Source organism: Natator depressus, chromosome 13, assembly GCF_965152275.1.
Source record: "Natator depressus isolate rNatDep1 chromosome 13, rNatDep2.hap1, whole genome shotgun sequence".
NCBI classification, from domain to species: Eukaryota; Metazoa; Chordata; order Testudines; family Cheloniidae; genus Natator; species Natator depressus.
In genome coordinates, this window is record NC_134246.1 from 37914148 (window position 1) to 37932531 (window position 18384).

General features: G+C 62.3%; 1 protein-coding gene across 1 annotated transcript; it reads left to right on the forward strand.

Annotated features, from left to right (window-relative positions):
• The first annotated feature begins 7181 nt into the window (after window positions 1–7181).
• CDH24 (cadherin 24) lies at window positions 7182–17610 on the forward strand. Its single transcript, XM_074969344.1, is given in 14 exon segments — window positions 7182–7540; window positions 7789–8081; window positions 8167–8210; window positions 8213–8287; window positions 9695–9862; window positions 10521–10702; window positions 11798–12051; window positions 12295–12431; window positions 13562–13683; window positions 13792–13912; window positions 14218–14463; window positions 14723–14971; window positions 14974–15073; window positions 16832–17610. Coding segments are annotated over 14 exon segments (2268 nt in total). The 5' UTR covers window positions 7182–7336; the 3' UTR covers window positions 16905–17610.
• The last annotated feature ends 774 nt before the right edge of the window (window positions 17611–18384 follow it).

The window sequence follows — 18384 nt, forward strand, 5'->3', positions numbered from 1 at the left end:
AAAGTGCCTCGGGGAAGCTCACGTCAAGGACAGGTGCAAGATCTGCAGAACTCCGCACAGCTGAGGACAGGGACGTTCGCTTGAATGCCCCGTTATTGGAAGTGGCTTAGTCCAGGAACATTGGCCTTGGTGTACACTGGGCCCCTCCCAGCACCACGGCACTCCCGGCACCACTCTCCATCTCCCATGCCAAGGAAGAGGCACAAGAATCAGCGAGCAGAAACCTGACGCTCCCTGGTGCCTCGGAGGACTAGGTGGGGGACAAGGTGAGACCCACGCCAGGCCAGTTGTCCTCCCCAGAACCATGGGCGGCAGCAGCAACGCTCCCCCAGGCACCAAGCCTGGTCCAGGACCCGTCACCGACTCCTGGAAGCGGTCGGGGCACCTTCCACCTACAAGCTCCATTGACTCCTGGAGGCGTTCCAGGCAGTGAGGTACTTAATGTCTCTCCCGGTGCCCCCCACGTCCTGGAACCTCAACCAGCCCCTTCCAGGGGGAGTCCCCCACCCATGGGTCCACCATGGTCTCCGACCCGACGCAGATCTCCGGCTTCACAGCACCATTCACCAGCCTCCTGGGCACCAGTTTCTTGGCATCAGCCCCCAGAGCCACAACACATATCCCTGGTGTCGCAGCACCTGTCTCCGGCTCGACGCCGCTCCCCGGCCCCCCATCACCACCAGTACGTGGACATAGCAATGGCTCCGTCATGGTCCCAAGGGAGGAATCGTCTTCTGACTCCAGGGTTAATCCATCCCTCCCCCAAAGAGGCACTGGTACCAGTCGTACACGTCAGACCTTGGTGCAGATCTGTCTGCAGGCGCTTGGACACCCGGGCATTGGCCGGCACATTGGCCTTATTGGAACCCGTGGACCTTACTCCCAGATGTCATCCTCAGTGGTCTCCGAGGAGTACCCCAGTACTGGACCTGGATTCAGACTCTGACCCTAGTACCGAGCTTCCATCTGTCGCAGTGGAGGAGGAAGCAGCCCCTGATGGTTTCAGCCACTACCAAGCAGGACAGACAGGGAGGAACAAGCACCACCCCTGAAAATAAGGATATGAAAAGACTAGATTGGTTTGATAGGAAGGTGTGTTCGGCAGCCAACCAATGGCTTCGTATCTCCAACCAGCGGGTGTTGCTGCGGAGACGCTACTTTAATATTTGGGACTCTGTGGCCAAGCGTCAAGACCCCCATCCCGGGAGTCGAGGCAGGAACTCTTGGCCATCGTGGAGGGAGGCAAGACCGCCTTAGACACGGCCGATTTGGCAACCAGATCCTTGACGTCAGCTGTGTCTGTGCGGTGCAGTTTGTGGCTGCAGTCTTCGGGTCTTTCTTACAAGGCTCAGCAGTCAGTCCCAGACCTCTCCTTTGGAGCAGACGAACCCTGAGCTACACGGCTTGAAGGACTCCAGGGCCACGCGATGCTCTGTGGGCCTCTGCACGCCCCGAGCCTCAGAGATGCTTCCAGCCACAACCACCTCTCAGGTTCTCGGGTCTCCCAGGAGCAAGGCCTACAAGAAAAAGGGGAGAGACTGTAAGTGCCAGCACTAGCGAAGTCAGTACAAACTAAAATTTTATACAGACGACGACTTGTTTATACTGCTCTATATTACTATACACTGAAAGGTAAGTACCATGTTTACATTCCAGTTGATTTATGTTATAATTATATGGTAACAATGAGAGAGTATTTTTTCACACAACGCGCAGTCAACCTGTGGAACTCCTTGCCAGAGGATGTTGTGAAGGCCAAGACTATAACAGGGTTCAAAAAAGAACTAGATAAGTTCATGGAGGATAGGTCCATCAATGGCTATTAGCCAGGTGGGCAGGGATGGTGTCCCTAGCCTCTGTTTGCCAGAAGCTGGGAATGGATCATTTGATGATACCCTGTTCTGTTCATTCCCTCTGGGGCACCTGGCGTAGGCCACTGTCAGAAGACAGGATACGGGGCTAGATGGACCTTGGGGCTGACCCGGTCTGGCCGTTACGTTCTTAAAGGAAGCAGGTTTTCAGTACTAGCGTGCTGTGATGCTGCTTTATTTTTGTCTGATTTTGTAAGTGATTTAGGTGAGGTGAAACTTGTGGTTTGCAAGATAAATCAGACTCCTGAAAGGGGAACAGTAGTCTGGAAAGGCTGAGAGCTGCTGATTTAACAGACATTTATTTCCCTATCTCCCATCTTCTGTGGGCACGGGTGATTCCTCTGGTTCATGCTGGAGCAGCACCCTTACCAATTCACTGCACTCCCCTGCGGTCTCTTGTCAGCCCCAAGAGTTTCCACAAACCACATAGCGGTGCTGGCAGCTTCCCTGAAATGTCGGGGCTTACAGATCTGCCCACACCTTGATGGGCAGTCTAAGGCCATTCACAGGCTCAGGTCCAACACAGCATGGTATGGGCCACCTGTCGGGAGCTGGATCTGCTTATAAACAAACAGCAATCAGCTCTGATACTGGTTCAGAGGATAGAGTTTATAGGAGCGGTGCTTGACTCCACTTGGGCCAGAGACCACCTGCCGGAGACCCGGTTCCAACAAGTAAGGCAGAGCTCTCTGTGCTGGGAGGCTCTTCGGTTACGGGATTTCTGCGTGGAACACACCGTTCACCTTGAGGCGTCGCACCACCCCGGGACGCGCAGGGGCGGATCACCTCAGCAGGCCCTTCTCCTCTTCCCACAAGTGGTCCCTCCTCCCAGAGGTCATCAGCACTGTCTTCCAGAGGTGGGGACTCCTTGGGTGGACCTGTTCCCCTCCAGATGGAACAGGAAATGCCAGCAGGTTTGGTCAACGCACAGGCTCAGCATCCGACGTCGTCTGTTCTTGTGGGCGGGGGTGACTGCTGTACACCTTCCCACTGACACGCTTGGTCCACAGGGTCATCTTAAAGACCAAGAGAGACAGGCAAGGGTTATTCTGAGAGCCCCAGTGGCTTGGCATGCTTCTGGACCTGTCGGTGGCGGCCTTGTTCGAGCTCCCACTATTCTTGGACTCGCTCTCGCAGAACAGCGGTCGGTTGCTTCATCCAAACCTCGTGTCCCTGCATCTGATGGCTTGGCTGCTCCATGGCTGAACCCTGAGGAGGGCCTCCTTGGAGGAGGTCCAGCAAGTCTTACTGGGTAGCAGAAAACCCTCTCCCAGGGCGATGTGTGGCCAAGTGGAAGCATTTCACGTGTTGGGCCTCAGATTGGGGTCTGTCCCCATCTCAGTCCTCTCTGCACCCAGTCTTGCTCCACCCGAAGCACCAAGATCTGCCCCTATCATCCATCAAAGTCCACCTGGCAGCCATCTCGGCCTTCCACCCTCCGCTCTGCGGGAAATCCGACTTCTTGCATGAGATGATGGTCAAGTTCCTTAAAGGTCTGGAAAGGCTCCGCCCTCAGGTCCGTGACCCAATTCCCCCGTGGGACCTGAGTCTGGTGCTGTCGAAGCTGCTGGGGGCCCCCTCTTCAAGCTGTTGGCATCTTGTTCCCAGCTTCTGCTGCTCATGGAAGGTGGCCTCCCAAAATCAGAGCCCCCACTTCTGATTGTCCTTTGAGGACAAGGTCTGTCTGTGTCCTCACCCAGCCTTCCTGATGAAGGTGGTGTCCCAGCTCCCTAACAACCGGGACATTTTTCTGCCTGTCTTCTTCTTCGGGATTCGGCTGAGGAACGTTGCTGTCAACGCAGCTCTTTGGTGGCAGACAGGACAAAGGGTCTGCTGGTGTCGTCTCAGAGGATCACGGACTGGATACCCGCCTGCAGCTGGGTATGTTACAGGCAGACAAACGTTTCCCTCTGGTCATCGTCACGGCTCGCTCTGCAAGGGCTTCGTCTGCAGCGTGCCTCGCGCCGGTACCAATCCAGGACATCTGCCGGGCCGCAGCGGGGGCATCAGTCTATCCCTTCGCAGCCCGCTATACCCTCACCCAGCAGGCCCAGGCGATGCCAGCGTTGGGAGAGGGGTCCGGGGACACTCCTTGGGAGTCACCTGTCGTGGAATGGATGGGAGCCAGCACTCGGAGAAAAGACGCTGACTGACCTTCGTAACTTGTTCTTCGAGATGTTGCTCACGTCCAGTCCAGACCCGCCCTCCATCCTCGCTGGCTCAGCCGCTTACAAGGAACTGAAGGGTACAAGGCTAGTGGGACCCCTTCTACCGGTGCGTGAGCGCAGGGGTCCCGGGGGCACCAGGCCTGGCCTCCAGGGTACCACTAGGGGAAAATCTCCAACCATGGTGCCTGTAGCACACGCCTAACATGGAATTGACGCGAGCGCCACATCTGCAAGGTCGGTGACCACTTTCTCCTCGCCTCGACCAGCGCCCAAGTGCCATTAACATTGGACCGTCCCCCTTCCCGGGGTTCAAAACCAGCACATGCCAAATTCTAGAAAGGAGAAAAATGGGGGACTTTTTGGGTTGCTTTTCCCTGGGAGGATCTCTCACACGGCTTTGATATTTTTTTTTTTAAGTGGTATTTATTTGTTGAGGGTTCCAAGAGTTAAGATTTCAGAGAATAAGAATTGTCACAATTTTGCCAATCTTTTTGTTCCGTTTTTCCCAGGAGGGGGTGTCAGAAACATGAAAACGGGGAGGGGAGGGGTCGCTCTTATTGAACACTTTTCGAGGGGGGAAAACTGCTCTAGACATGAGAGAACAGGCCCCTTTATCCAGCTCTCGCCAGGCTAAAAACTTTGAAAATGGGGGGGGGCACCATTTTTTGGTCACTTCCCTTTTCCTCTGCTTTTATCTGTTTTCTTTTTGCTTGGAAAATAAAAGAAGCAGAGAAACTGCGCTGGTCTTGGTTTGGAGGGTTCTGACCGTAGTTGCTGGTTTTCAAAGTAAAAAGGAATATATGAAACCTGCCACGAGGGAGGGGAAGGGGCTGAGTTCTTAATTTTTGCCGGGTCACCAGAGGAGAAGAGCAAACGTTTTCTCGCCTGATGCTGAAAAAATAATTTTTAGTGTGAAAAGTGAGAGGTTTGGTGAGCTGTTTTGTGGGGGGGTTGGATGGGGGCACAAGAAAAGGGGGTTGAGCCTCCTCATGGGAAGGGGGCTTCAGATACCAGCCTGAGGTTCCCTATAAGAATTGCTACAGCCTGGAGGAAGGTCGCCCTGGCCCAGTGAGGGGGAGACAAGTGGGGGAGGCCCCTGCCCCATACATTGGGGGGCACTCCAACCCCCCTGGCACCAGCTGCAGGAGGGAAGAACACTGGTGCTTTTTGGCCCCATGACCTTTGACCCCCGTCTCTCTAATGCTAAGCCCCACAACTTAGAATTCACTGCCCTGCTCTGCCCCCCAGGCCTACCTGCCCTTATCTGCCCCACTGCAGGAGGGGCCCAGGGACTAGGGGCACAACATCCCTCCCCCAATTCCTCTGGTCCAAAGTACTAACCCCCCACCTCACTCCTAGATGGTCGCCTGGGGGCCATAAGGCCATTAACAAAACTCTACCCCATAGTGCCCCTCACTCCTGACCCCCAGCCCCTGCTAGCCCAGCCCTGCCCCCCACCCCAGCCCTCCTGGTGCCCCTCACCCGGGCCCTGGGTTCCTTGTAGTCCGGGGCTGGAGGCGGCCGGGGACTGTATCAATTCGGCTTTCACAACTCCGGGGGGCCCAGCTGGGGATAAGAGGAGTGCGGAGAGGGCTGCCAAGGGAGTTGAGTGTCCCCCCGCTGGGTCACCCCTGTCCCTGCTCCCCATAAATCTCCCCCCCACACACACCCCACTTAAAAATTCAACAGCTCATTAAAAACAATCACATTTCTCGGTTCCCAGCCACCGCGAGGGCAGGGGATGCTCGCCGGGAGCTGGGAAAAGGGGGGCAGGAGCGGCAGGGCTGGGCTGTCGGGAGTGAGGGCACTGGCAGGGCTGGGGAGGTGGAGGGGGGCAGGGCTGGGCTAGCGGGGTCGGGAGTGAGGGGTACCAGCGGGGGGCCCCAGGGCTGGGCTGGCAGGGGCCTGCGGGTCTGGAGTGAGGGGTACCGGGGGGGGGGGTGCAGGGCTGGGCTGGCAGGGGGCTGCGGATCGGGAGTGAGGGGCACCAGCAGGGCTGGGGGGGCAGAGGAAGACGCGGAAGGGGGTTGGGGGGGCTCTTATCTCTCCCCCGCAGCAGGCGGCTCGGGGGGCCGGAGGGAAGGAGGCGGGCGGGGGGGCAGGACTCAGCTCCGTCTCCGCATCCTTCGCTCGTGTCCAGGCAGCGGCTCCCGCTCCTCTCCCGTCCCCCCCGCCCCGGTTCCTGCCCTCGCGCCCCCCACCGACCCAGGGTCCCCCAGGCCCAGGTAAGTCCCTGGGGGGCGTCTGTGGGTGTTGGAGAGCGGGGACTGGGGTCCCCCCGAATCTCCTTCCCCCACTTCCACATTCCCCTGGTGTCTCTTCAGCTCCGGGGGGAACCTGCGGGAGGAATGGGGGGTCAGGGGAGCTCGGGGGCTCAGTGGGGGGATCTGGGCTGGGAGGAAGGTGGGGAGCGCGGGGCCGGGGGGTCTGGGAGAGCGCGGGGAGGTAAATGCGGGAGATCGAGGTGGGGGGGGACCAGGGACTGGGGGGGAGTCGGGAGGTGGGACCCAGTCTGGGGGGTCGGAGTCGGGGGGGGCAGGCTGGGAGCTGTTTGTGTTTCTCCTCCCTTGTCTCTTCCTCCTTCCCTCTCTCCAACCCCCCCCATAGGGTGTCTGGGATGGGGGAACCCGGGGGGGCAACGGCTCCCCCCCTTCTTTTGTCCGCCTGGCACGTCCGGAGACATTAAATGTTGACTGTGACAATCGCAATGGCGGGGGAGGGGACACGGGGGGGACACGGGGAGGGGGGGCCGCGGGGATCTTCTCCGTCTGTCTCCAGCGGCTCCGACCCTCATTAGCCATTTCGGTCACGCAGCCTGGCTGTAAATCTGCCTCCAGACCCACGGTGCCCCTCACTCCCGACCTGCAGCCCCTGCCCCCCCGGCTCTGCCCCCCCCCCCCAGCTCTGCCGGTGCCCCTCACTCCCGACCTGCAGCCCCTGCCCGCCCCCCCCAGCTCTGCCGGTGCCCCTCACTCCCGACCTGCAGCCCCTGCTCCCCACCCCGGCCGGTGCTCCTCGCTCCCGACCCACAGCCCCCAGCTCTGTTGGATTCTCTGCTGAGCCCTGGAAGCTCATCACACTGGACGCTGGTTTCTCTGCCCCCTTTGCTCACCCCTTGTGCCCCCCCCCCGCCTGCTCACGGTGAATTTTATGACATCTCAGTGCTTGGAGGGGGAGGGGCTCTAGGGTGTCTCCCTCCATAGCTGAGCCCCGTGTCCCTCCAGGTGCCCCCGATGGGGTAGCTGGGCGGGGGCCCAAGGGCAGTGCCCCCCACAGGAGGCGGCGTGAGTGGGCAACATGCCCAGCATCCTGGGGCTCCTGCTGACCTGGCTGGGGGGCTATGGCTGCGCCGGACGCCTGGGTCCCCCCTGGCCGGGCTCCCGGGGGGCCCCAACCCAGGGCTGGGAGCGCCCCCTGCTGAGATCTCGACGTAGCTGGGTCTGGAATCAATTCTTCATCATCGAGGAGTATGCCGGCCCCGAGCCTGTCCTCATCGGCAGGGTGAGCGCCCGAACACCTGGGTCCCGTGGGTGGGGGGAGGGCCTGGAAATCTAGGTCCCATGGGCATGGGGAGGGCCTGGACACCTGGGTATTCTGGAAGGGATGAGGCCTGGGGTCTAGTGGTTAGAGCGGGGGTGGAGCTGGGAGCCAGGATTCCTGGGTTCTCTGCCTGGATCTGGGAAGGGAGCGGGTCCTTCAGAGGGCTGCAAGCCCGGACGCCTGGGCCCATGCGCCCCCTCTCCCCACAGCTGCACTCGGACGTGGACCGGGGCGAGGAGCGGATCAAGTATGTGCTGACAGGTGAAGGGGCTGGGACGGTGTTTGTGATCGACGAGCGGACGGGGAACGTGCACGTGACCAAGACCCTGGACCGGGAGGAGAAGGCCCAATACACGCTGCTGGCCCAGGCCGTGGACCGGGCCTCGAACCGGCCCCTGGAGCCGCCCTCCGAGTTCTTCATCAAAGTGCAGGACATCAACGACAACCCGCCCGTCTTCCCACACGGCCCCTACCATGCCACTGTGCCCGAGATGAGCAACGTGGGTGAGTGCGCCCGCCCTGCGCCAGCCTGCCAGTGCCCCTCACTCCCGACCCGCAGCCCACCCCCCTCACTGCGCTCTCCCCCCGGGGACATCCGTGAGCCAGGTGATGGCCCAGGACGCCGATGACCCGACTATGGGAACAGTGCCAAGCTGGTGTACACGGTGCTGGAGGGGCTGCCCTTCTTCTCCGTCGACCCCCAGACTGGTATGGGCAGGCGCCGCCCGGAGAGGTGGGGGGGAGGCGGGGTGAAGCCTGCTGGGGGGCTGGGATGCAGGTGGGCCATCTAGGGTTGGTGTTGGTTGCGGGGGAGGAAGTGTGGGGGGGTGTGATGTGGGGCCCCAGTGTGTCCATCTCCCATCCCCTGCGTGTCTGTGCCCCCCTGCCCCCTCCAACCCATCTGCCCCTGCTCATGGCTTCTGTGGCCTCCATCTGTGTGTCTTTGAGTGTCCTCCCTCAGAGCATACGTCCATCGCCCCATCCATCCCTCCCTCTGTCCGTCTGTCCCTCCCTCCGTCCACCCGTCCGTCTGTCTGTCCACCCGTCCCTCCATCCATCCACCCATCCGTCTGTCCGTCCACCCATCCATCGCCTCTTCCACTCATCCGTCCGTCCATCCATCCACCCGTCCCTCCGTCCCTCTGTCCATCCACCCGTCCCTCCGTCCCTCTGTCCGTCCACCCGTCCATCCCTCCCTCCATCCACCCGTCTCTCCACCTGTCCCTCCCTCCGTCCACCCGTCCATCTGTCTGTCCACCCGTCCCTCCATCCATCCACCCATCCGTCTGTCCGTCCACCCATCCATCGCCTTTTCCACTCATCCGTCCATCCATCCACCCATCCCTCCATCCCTCTGTCCGTCCACCCGTCCATCCCTCCCTCCATCCACCCGTCCCTCCACCTGTCCCTCCCTCCGTCCACCCGTCCGTCTGTCTGTCCACCTGTCCCTCCATCCGTACACCTGTCCGTCTGTCCGTCCACCCGTCCCTCGCCTCTTCCACTCATCTGTCCATCCATCCACCCGTCCCTCCGTCCCTCTGTCCGTCCACCCGTCCATCCCTCCCTCCGTCCACCCATCCCTCCCTCCGTTCACCTGTCCGTCTGTCCGTCCACCCGTCCCTCCATCCGTCCACCCATCCGTCCACCCGTCCATCGCCTCTTCCACTCATCCGTCCACCTGTCCTTCCATCCGTCCCTCCACCCATCTGTCCATCAGTCCACCCATCCCTCCCTCCGTCCCCCTGTCCCTCCGTCCGTCTGTCCGTCCACCCGTCCATCCATCCCTCCATCTACCCATCCCTCCATTCGTCCACCTATCCCTCTGTCCGTCTGTCCGTCCACCCGTCCATCCCTCCATCCACTCGTCCCTCCATCTGTCCGTCCATCCGTCCACCCGTCCCTCCATCCGTCCACTCATCCCTTGGTCCGTCTATTCCATCCACCCATCCCTCCTCCATCCCTCTGTCCATCCACCTGTCTGTCCCTCCATCCGTCTGGCTGTCCATCCGTCCATCCGTCCATCCCTCCATCCGTCCGTCTGTCCATCCACCCGTCCACCCACCCACCCGTCCATTGCCCCCTTGGTCTCTGACTGCCCCCTCTCTCCCATGGCAGGCGTGGTGCGCACCGCAATCCCCAACATGGACCGGGAGGCACAGGCCGAGCTGCTGGTGGTGATCCAGGCCAAGGACATGGGGGGCCACGCCGGGGGGCTGTCGGGGAGCGTCACTGTCACTGTCACCCTGAGCGACGTCAATGACAACCCACCCAAGTTCCCCCAGAGTGAGAGACCAACTGCCCCCCCCCGGGTCCACTGTGGCCCCTCTGCCACCCCTGCCCCTTCTCCACACCCCTTGACTCCCTCTCCTGCCCTGCTCATGTACTCAGCCCCCTGCCCCCCACCCCATGCCCCCTTTTCTCCCTCAGCCCCGGGACCCAGCCTCACATATCACCCCCTACCCTGAATCCCCAAGCTGCTGTGCCCCCAACCCTCTCTACCCCCACCCCATTTCCCCAACCTCCCCACCCCCGAAACCACAACTGCTGTGCCCCATGCCCCTCCTTTGGCCTTTAACTCCCCCCCATCGCCCCTCACTTCCCCTTCCCTCCCCCTTTCACCTTCCTTCTGTTTACTGGGGGGGGCACTGGGTGTGTGTGGGCTCCCAGCGGAGGGGCGCTATGGGGTGCAGGGGGTGCTGGCTATGGGGGGCTCCCAGCGGAGGGACGCTATGGGGTGCAGGGGGTGCTGGCTGTGGGGGGCTCCCAGTGGAGGGACGCTACTGGGTTCAGGGGGGTGCTGGCTATGGAGGGCTCCCAGCAGAGGGGCGCTATGGGGTGCAGGGGGTACTGGCTATGGGGGGGTCCCAGTGGGGGGCGCTGTGGGACACAAGGCTGGCTGGGGGGGCGTCTCTCTCTGGCTGACCCCCGGCCTCCCCGGCAGGTTCTTACCAGTTCTCGGTGCTGGAGACGCTGCCACCTGGCTCCCCCGTGGGGCGGCTCCGGGCCCACGATCCGGACGAGGGGGACAACGCGAGGCTCCACTACCGTCTGCTGGACGGGGATGGGCCCTTCGCCATCAGCACCGACCCACTGGGCTGGGACGGCCTCCTCACCATCGGCCAGGTGCCCCACCCGGACGCCTGGCTCCCCGCGAGCCTCCCCTGCCCTTCCCTAGACCCTGGGGTCCCATCCAGCTACCCGCCCCCCCGCCCCAAGGTCCTGCCGACCTACCCAGACCCATCCCGCCCGGACACCAGGGTCCCGCTGTGCCCTCCATGGCTACGTGTCTTGCTGCCCCCTTTCCCTACCCCCCTTCCTGGATGCCTGGGTCCCTTTGCCATTCAGCTGCCCAATGCCCTCTTTCCCAGGCTGGGATCCTCCCCTCGGGGCCAACTGCTAACCCCCCCGTTCTCCCCCCGAGCCCAGCGGCTGACGCCCCCTGTCACGGGGTGCCCGGGTGATGCCTGGGACTGCTCCTGACGAAGCCAGGCAGGACTCTGGGGAGCCTCCTCTCTGGGCGCAGCCCGTCTGCAGGACACACAGCTCACCCGGCTCCACCTTCCTGGGTCTGACCCCGGAGCATTCAGCCTCCCCTGCCCCTCCGGGCGCTTCCCACAGCCAGTCCGCCCAGGCGGGGTCCTGGGGGGGCCAGAGGGTCCTGCCCCCCGACTCCGCAGTCAGACGGGACTCTCAGCCAGCCAGGAAAACAGAAGGTTTATTAGACGACAGGAACAGGGTCCAAAACAGAGCTTGTAGGTACAGGAAACAGGAGCCCAAAGTCAGGTCCATCTTGGGGCCAAGGAGGCCAGAGCCCCGTCTGGGCCCCCCTCCATTTCCCCATCCAGCTCCAAACTCCATTTCTCCAGCCCCTCCTCTGGCCTTTGTCTCTTTCCCGGGCTAGGAGGCCACCTGATCTCTGTGTTCTCCAACCCCTTCAGTTGGCTCCTTGCAGGGGAGGCCCCAGGCCATCAGTGGCCAGGAGACGGGGTGTCGGCCATTCTCTGTGCAGACAGCATCACGCTGGCCCACTAGGGCTCTGCAGCAATCACACCCCCTTATCCCACCCCCGAGATACTTCAGAACTGCATAGGGGAAACTGAGGCACATACACCGTATTCAGAGAGAACATTAAGAACAGTTCCACTTCGTCACACCCCCATCTCCCCCCGAGACCGACTGCTAACCCCCTCCTCTTCCCCCCACCCCATCTTCCCCCAGCCGCTGGACTTCGAGCAGCGCCCAGCATACACCCTGCGGGTGGAGGCGGCCAACACGTGGATTGACCCACTGTACATCCGCCAGGGGCCCTTCAAGGACGTGGCCACCGTGCATGTGGCCGTGGAGGATGTGGCCGAGCCCCCAGCCTTCGCCCGGCCCAGCTACCAGCTGGGTGTGCCCGAGGACAGCCCCCCAGGCACCGTGGTGGGGAAGATCACAGCCTCCGACCTGGACACGCCCAGCAGCGCCATCCAGTACCAGCCACACCCTGCAGGGGGCACTGGGGGCGGTGGCCATGGGGGGAGCTCCCAGCAGGAGGCACCGTGGGGCACAGGGAGGCAGTGGCTGTGGGGGGAGCTCCCAGCAGGGGGCACCGTGGGGCACGGGGAGGCGCGAGCCGTGGGGAGAGTGCCCAGCAGGGGGTGCCGTGGGGCACGGGGAGGTGCTGGCCGTGGGAGAGCCCCCTGACCCCCCCCGATCTCTCGCTGCTCCCCCAGATACTCCATCCTGCCCCACTCAGACCCCGGGTGGTATTTCAGCATCAGCCCCCAGGACGGGACCCTCCACACGGCCCTGCCCCTCGACAGGGAGACGCTGGCCTGGCACAACCTAACTGTGGTGGCCACTGAACTAGGTAAGGGGGGGCCCAGCCGAAGGCGGCTGCCCGGGGGGCTGACACCACTGGGCGAGGGGGGGAGGTCTGTGGGGGCCCAGTGGGGGGCAGCTGCCCGGGCAGGGGTGCTGACAGTTCTGGTTTGCCTTAGTATGTATTCACCAGCCTTTTCTCCCCCTCTGTGTCTGCGTGTTGGTGGCGTGGTGTTTGCATGTTGTTGGCGTGTTCTTTGTGTGTCGGTGGCGTGTGGGCTCCGTACTCTCCCTGGTGTTTGGCCTGTGGCGGTGTGTGGGCTGTGTGTGCGTCGTGTGGCTGTGTATCGGGCATGGCTGCCCCGTGGGCTGTGTATTGGTTGCGTGTGGCCCCGGCTCTGGCTGTGGTTTGCGTGTGGGCTATGTGTTGGCTGGCTGGTGGCTGGCCCTGGATTGCATGTGGGCTTTGCGTGGTGGTGGCATATTGTTGATGCTTTGGGACTCGTGCACGGCTTGTGCATCGTTACCTGTTGGCCGCGTGTGGACTGACACGGGCTTTGCACGTGGGCTGCATGTTCTGTGTTGGCGGAATGTGTGCTGGTGTTGCTGTGGATCATGGCATGCTACCCGGCGCGTGGCGAGCGTGTCTCCGCGCGTGGCGGGCGTGTCCCCATGTGGCGGGCGTATCTCTGCGCGTGGTGGGCGTGTCCATGTGTGGCGGGCGTCTCTGCGTGTGGTTGGCGTGTCGCCGCACGTGGTGGGCGTGTCCCCGTGTGGCGGGCGTATCTCCGCACGTGGTGGGCGTGTCCCCGTGTGTGGGGGCCATGTCTCTGCGCGGCGGGCGTGTCTCCGTGCGTGGCGGGCGTGTCCACATGTGGCGGGCGTGTCTCTGTGTGTGCGGGCGTGTCTCCGCGCGGCAGGCGTGTCTCCGTGCGTGGCGGGTGTGTCCACATGTGGCGGGCGTGTCTCTGTGCGTGGCAGGCATGTCCACGTGTGGCGGGCGTGTCTCTGTGTGTGGCGGGCATGTCCACGTGTGACGGGTGTGTCTCCGCGCGTGGCGGGCGTGTCTCCGCGCGTGGCAGGCATGTCTGCGCGTGGCGGGCGTGTCTCCGTGCGTGGTGGGCGTGTCTCCGCGCGTGGCTGTGCTGGCCGCGTGCCCCTCCCCGTCTCTTGCTCCAGAGAGCCCGGCGTGGGCTGCGCCCGTCCCTGTGGCTGTGCACGCCCTGGACGTGAACGACAACGTGCCCCAGCTGGCACCAGGGACCGAGCCCTTCATCTGTCACGGCGCAGCGCCAGGCCAGGTGAGCGCCCGGATGCCTGGGTCCCTCCCTGCCGGGGCCGATGGGGGTGCAGTGGGGGTGGGGGCTGGGAGCCAGGACGCCTGGGTTCACGCTCTTCTCCTCCCACAGCTGATCCAGACCATCTGGGCGTGGGACCGGGACAACGGTGGGGCCGGGAATCGGGTGACAATTCGCTCCCCCCCGGGGCTGGGGCCCCCCAACATCACTGTGCGAGACAACGAGGGTGAGAGTGCCCCCCCACTTCCCCTCCTCCCCCAGCCCCCCATGCTGTCCCCCTCCCCCTCCCCACCGTTCCGCCAGCCCCGCCTCATTCCTGCGCACCTCACCTCTGCTAGCTGCCCCCCCTCCTCTGGCCCCCCAAGCTGTCCTCTGTCCCCGGCCCTCCCAAGGTCCCCCTACTTCCCCACTCCTCCCCTGGTCCTCCACGCTGTCCCCCTCCCACTCTGCTCACCACCCCTCCCCCGGCCTCGCCACGTCCCCACCCCTCCCCCAACCCCCTCACTTACTCTCTGTGTCTCCCCCCCGGTGGTTCAGCCGCTCTCCTGCTCCGGGCCCTGTGGCTGCCCCCCCAAGGTGGGCCCCCCCTGCTGGTGCCCCTGGAGCTGGTGGATGGGGGACGTCCCCCCCTGACGGGCACCCCCACCCTGACGCTGAGCATCTGCCAGTGCCGGCCCGATGGCAGCCTGCGCCCCCCCCAGCCGCCCCCCGCCGCCCGCGCCCCCCCCGGGCTCAGCACTGCCGCCCTGCTGGCCATCCTGGGCTGCGGCACCAGCCTGCTCGGTGAGGGGGGTGTGGGGTCTGGGGGGACGGGATGGGGGAGGGGCTCTGGGGGCCCAGCACTGACCCCCTCCCCAGCGCTGGCGGGGCTCCTGGCCCGGGGGGCCCCAAGGCAGGCATGGATGGAGGAGGGGAACCAGGGGGACGGGCCAGGTGGCACCCAGATAGGGGGGTATGGGAGGGCTGGGGGCAGGATAGGGGAGGGATGGCTGGGGTAGGAGGGGCTCTGGGGGCCCGGCACTTTCCCCCCCTCTCCCCCCAGCGCTGGCAGGGCTCCTGGCCCGGGGGCGCCCCAAGGGGGGGGCGCGGGCAGCGCCGGAGGAGGAGGGCGAGGTGCGCGAGAACATCATCAGCTACGACGACGAGGGGGGGGGCGAGGCCGACACCCAGGCCTTCGACATGGCTGCCCTGCAGCGTCCACCCGCCCCTGGACCCCTCCCTGGCCCCCCCCACCTGGCCGCCTGCCTCGCCGCCCGCCTGGGAGGGGCCGACGCGGACCCCCAGGCCCCCCCCACGACTTGCTGCAGGTCTACGGCTACGAGGGGGGCGACACGCCCTGCGGCAGTCTCAGCCCCCTGGGCTCCTCCTGGGGGGGCAGCGAGGGGGAGGGGGGCGACCAAGGAAAGTGTGGGCCCCTTACTGAATGAGGGAGGCAACCTAGTGACAGAGGATGTGGAAAAAGCTAATGTACTCAATGCTTTTTTTGCCTCTGTTTTCACTAACAAGGTCAGCTCCCAGACTGCTGCACAAAATGGGGAAGAGATGGCCAGCCCTCTGTGGAGATAGAGGTGGTTAGGGACTATTTAGAAAAGCTGGACGTGCACAAGTCCATGGGGCCGGACGAGTTGCATCCGAGAGTGCTGAAGGAATTGGCGGCTGTGATTGCAGAGCCCTTGGCCATTATCTTTGAAAACTCGTGGCGAACGGGGGAAGTCCCGGATGACTGGAAAAAGGCTAATGTAGTGCCAATCTTTAAAAAAGGGAAGAAGGAGGGTCCTGGGAACTACAGGCCAGTCAGCCTCACCTCAGTCCCTGGAAAAATCATGGAGCAGGTCCTCAAAGAATCAATCCTGAAGCACTTACATGAGAGGAAAGTGATCAGGAACAGTCAGCATGGATTCACCAAGGGAAGGTCATGCCTGACTAATCTAATCGCCTTCTATGATGAGATTACTGGTTCTGTGGATGAAGGGAAAGCAGTGGATGTATTGTTTCTTGACTTTAGCAAAGCTTTTGACACGGTCTCCCACAGTATTCTTGTCAGCAAGTTAAGGAAGTATGGGCTGGATGAATGCACTATAAGGTGGGTAGAAAGCTGGCTAGATTGTCGGGCTCAACGGGTAGTGATCAATGGCTCCATGTCTAGTTGGCAGCCGGTGTCAAGTGGAGTGCCCCAGGGGTCGGTCCTGGGGCCGGTTTTGTTCAATATCTTCATAAATGATCTGGAGGATGGTGTGGATTGCACTCTCAGCAAATTTGCAGATGATACTAAACTGGGAGGAGTGGTAGATACGCTGGAGGGGAGGGATAGGATACAGAAGGACCTAGACAAATTGGAGGATTGGGCCAAAAGAAATCTGATGAGGTTCAATAAGGATAAGTGCAGGGTCCTGCACTTAGGATGGAAGAATCCAATGCACCGCTACAGACTAGGGACCGAATGGCTCGGCAGCAGTTCTGCGGAAAAGGACCTAGGGGTGACAGTGGACGAGAAGCTGGATATGAGTCAACAGTGTGCCCTTGTTGCCAAGAAGGCCAATGGCATTTTGGGATGTATAAGTAGGGGCATAGCGAGCAGATCGAGGGACGTGATCGTTCCCCTCTATTCGACATTGGTGAGGCCTCATCTGGAGTACTGTGTCCAGTTTTGGGCCCCACACTACAAGAAGGATGTGGATAAATTGGAGAGAGTCCAGCGAAGGGCAACAAAAATGATTAGGGGTCTAGAGCACATGACTTATGAGGAGAGGCTGAGGGAGCTGGGATTGTTTAGTCTGCGGAAGAGAAGAATGAGGGGGGATTTGATAGCTGCTTTCAACTACCTGAAAGGGGGTTCCAAAGAGGATGGCTCTAGACTGTTCTCAATGGTAGCAGATGACAGAACGAGGAGTAATGGTCTCAAGTTGCAATGGGGGAGGTTTAGATTGGATATTAGGAAAAACTTTTTCACTAGGAGGGTGGTGAAACACTGGAATGCGTTACCTAGGGAGGTGGTAGAATCTCCTTCCTTAGAGGTTTTTAAGGTCAGGCTTGACAAAGCCCTGGCTGGGATGATTTAACTGGGAATTGGTCCTGCTTTGAGCAGGGGGTTGGACTAGATGACCTTCTGGGGTCCCTTCCAACCCTGATATTCTATGATTCTATGATTCTATGACCCTGGTGAGTGGGGGCCCCTCTTTCGCACCCTGGCCGAGCTCTATGGGGGCCCAGAGGGGCCCACCTGAGGCCACGCCCACCTCCCAGCCACTCCTGAGAGGCCACGCCCCTCCCTCTGGGTCATGCCAGCATGGCCACGCCCACCTCCAGCCATGCCCTGGGCATGCCACTTGACCACGCCCACTTCCCGGCCACACCTGCAAGGCCACGCCCCCCTCCCTGTAGGTCATACCAGCAAGGCCATGCCCACCTCCTGGCCACACCAGTGAGGCCACGCCCACCGCCAGGCCATGCCATGGCCACTCCTGCAGGCCCACACACTCTCCTGGCCACGCCCCCAAGCAGGCCGCTCCCACTTCCAGCCACACCCCCTTCTCAGCCCCCAGGGCATGGCCGGGGCCATGGGGGAGTGGCTACATCTGGCCATGGCACGCACCCCTCCCCTGCTGCGCCTTGCCCCCTCTCAGTGCTTCGGCCCCACGGCCTCCCCCGCCCCAGCTCGGCCTTTGTCCTGTGTTCCCCCCCATGGCCGCTCGCCCACTGTGACTGACCGTGACCCCCTGCCCCCGATTAATGCCATATCCAGCCCCCTCATCAGGCTGAGACCCCCAGCATCGCATCCTGCCGCTGCCCCCAGCCAGGAGAGCCCCAGGAAATCCCAGGGGATGAGGGCGTGGGCTGGACCCCACAGATCTAGGAACCTCCCTGATCCACCAGACCCCTGCCCCCCCCAAATCCACTAGATCCTCCTGCCCCCCTGATCCTCCAGACCCCCTGGATCCACCAGACCCCCTTGGATTCTGCATTGGGACTTTTAATCCCACTGGATACTGGGGGGGGTGCCATTGTGTAGGGTGGGAGGGACGTACGATTGTGTTCGAGAAGAGGGGGAAGTGTCCATGTTATAATTTCGTAATAAACACTTTATTTTGTAAACTACAAACCTCTGCCTCATTGCGGGGCCCAGATGCCTGGGGTCCCTCCCGGCTCTGGGAGGGGAGTGGGCTCTGGTGGTTAGAGCGGGGGGGAAGGGGCTGGGAGCCAGAACTCCTGGGTTCCCTCCAGCTCTGGGAGTGGAGTGGGGTCTGGTGGTTAGAGTGGGGGGAGGGGTTGGGAGGCAGGACTCCTGGGTTCATGCAGGGCCCCAGGGGCGGATGCTATAATGACTGTTCTGCCCAAGTGTCTTTGTCTCCAATTTAATTTCTATGTAAATGAGAAGGGGAGGGGGGCCAGCAGGACCCCCCCCCAACAGTAGCAAAGAAAGGTGGGGGCACTGCTCTGCTGGCCCTTCCCCCCCCCTCGCTCTGCTGGAGCATGAAGGACCTGCTAATGGGGCCCCCTGAACACTGGGGTCCCCCCAGACAGATGGGGAGGGGGGTCAGCAGGGGCAGTTGGGACAGAGCAGAGCAATGGGGGAAAGAGGGGAGCGAGAGATGGCGGGTGAACGTGAGAGCAGGAGGGAGGGAGTGGGGCAGGGACAGAGGGATGAAGGGAGTGGGGCAGGATGGAGGGAGTGGGGCAGGATGGAAGGAGGGGGCAGGGACAGAG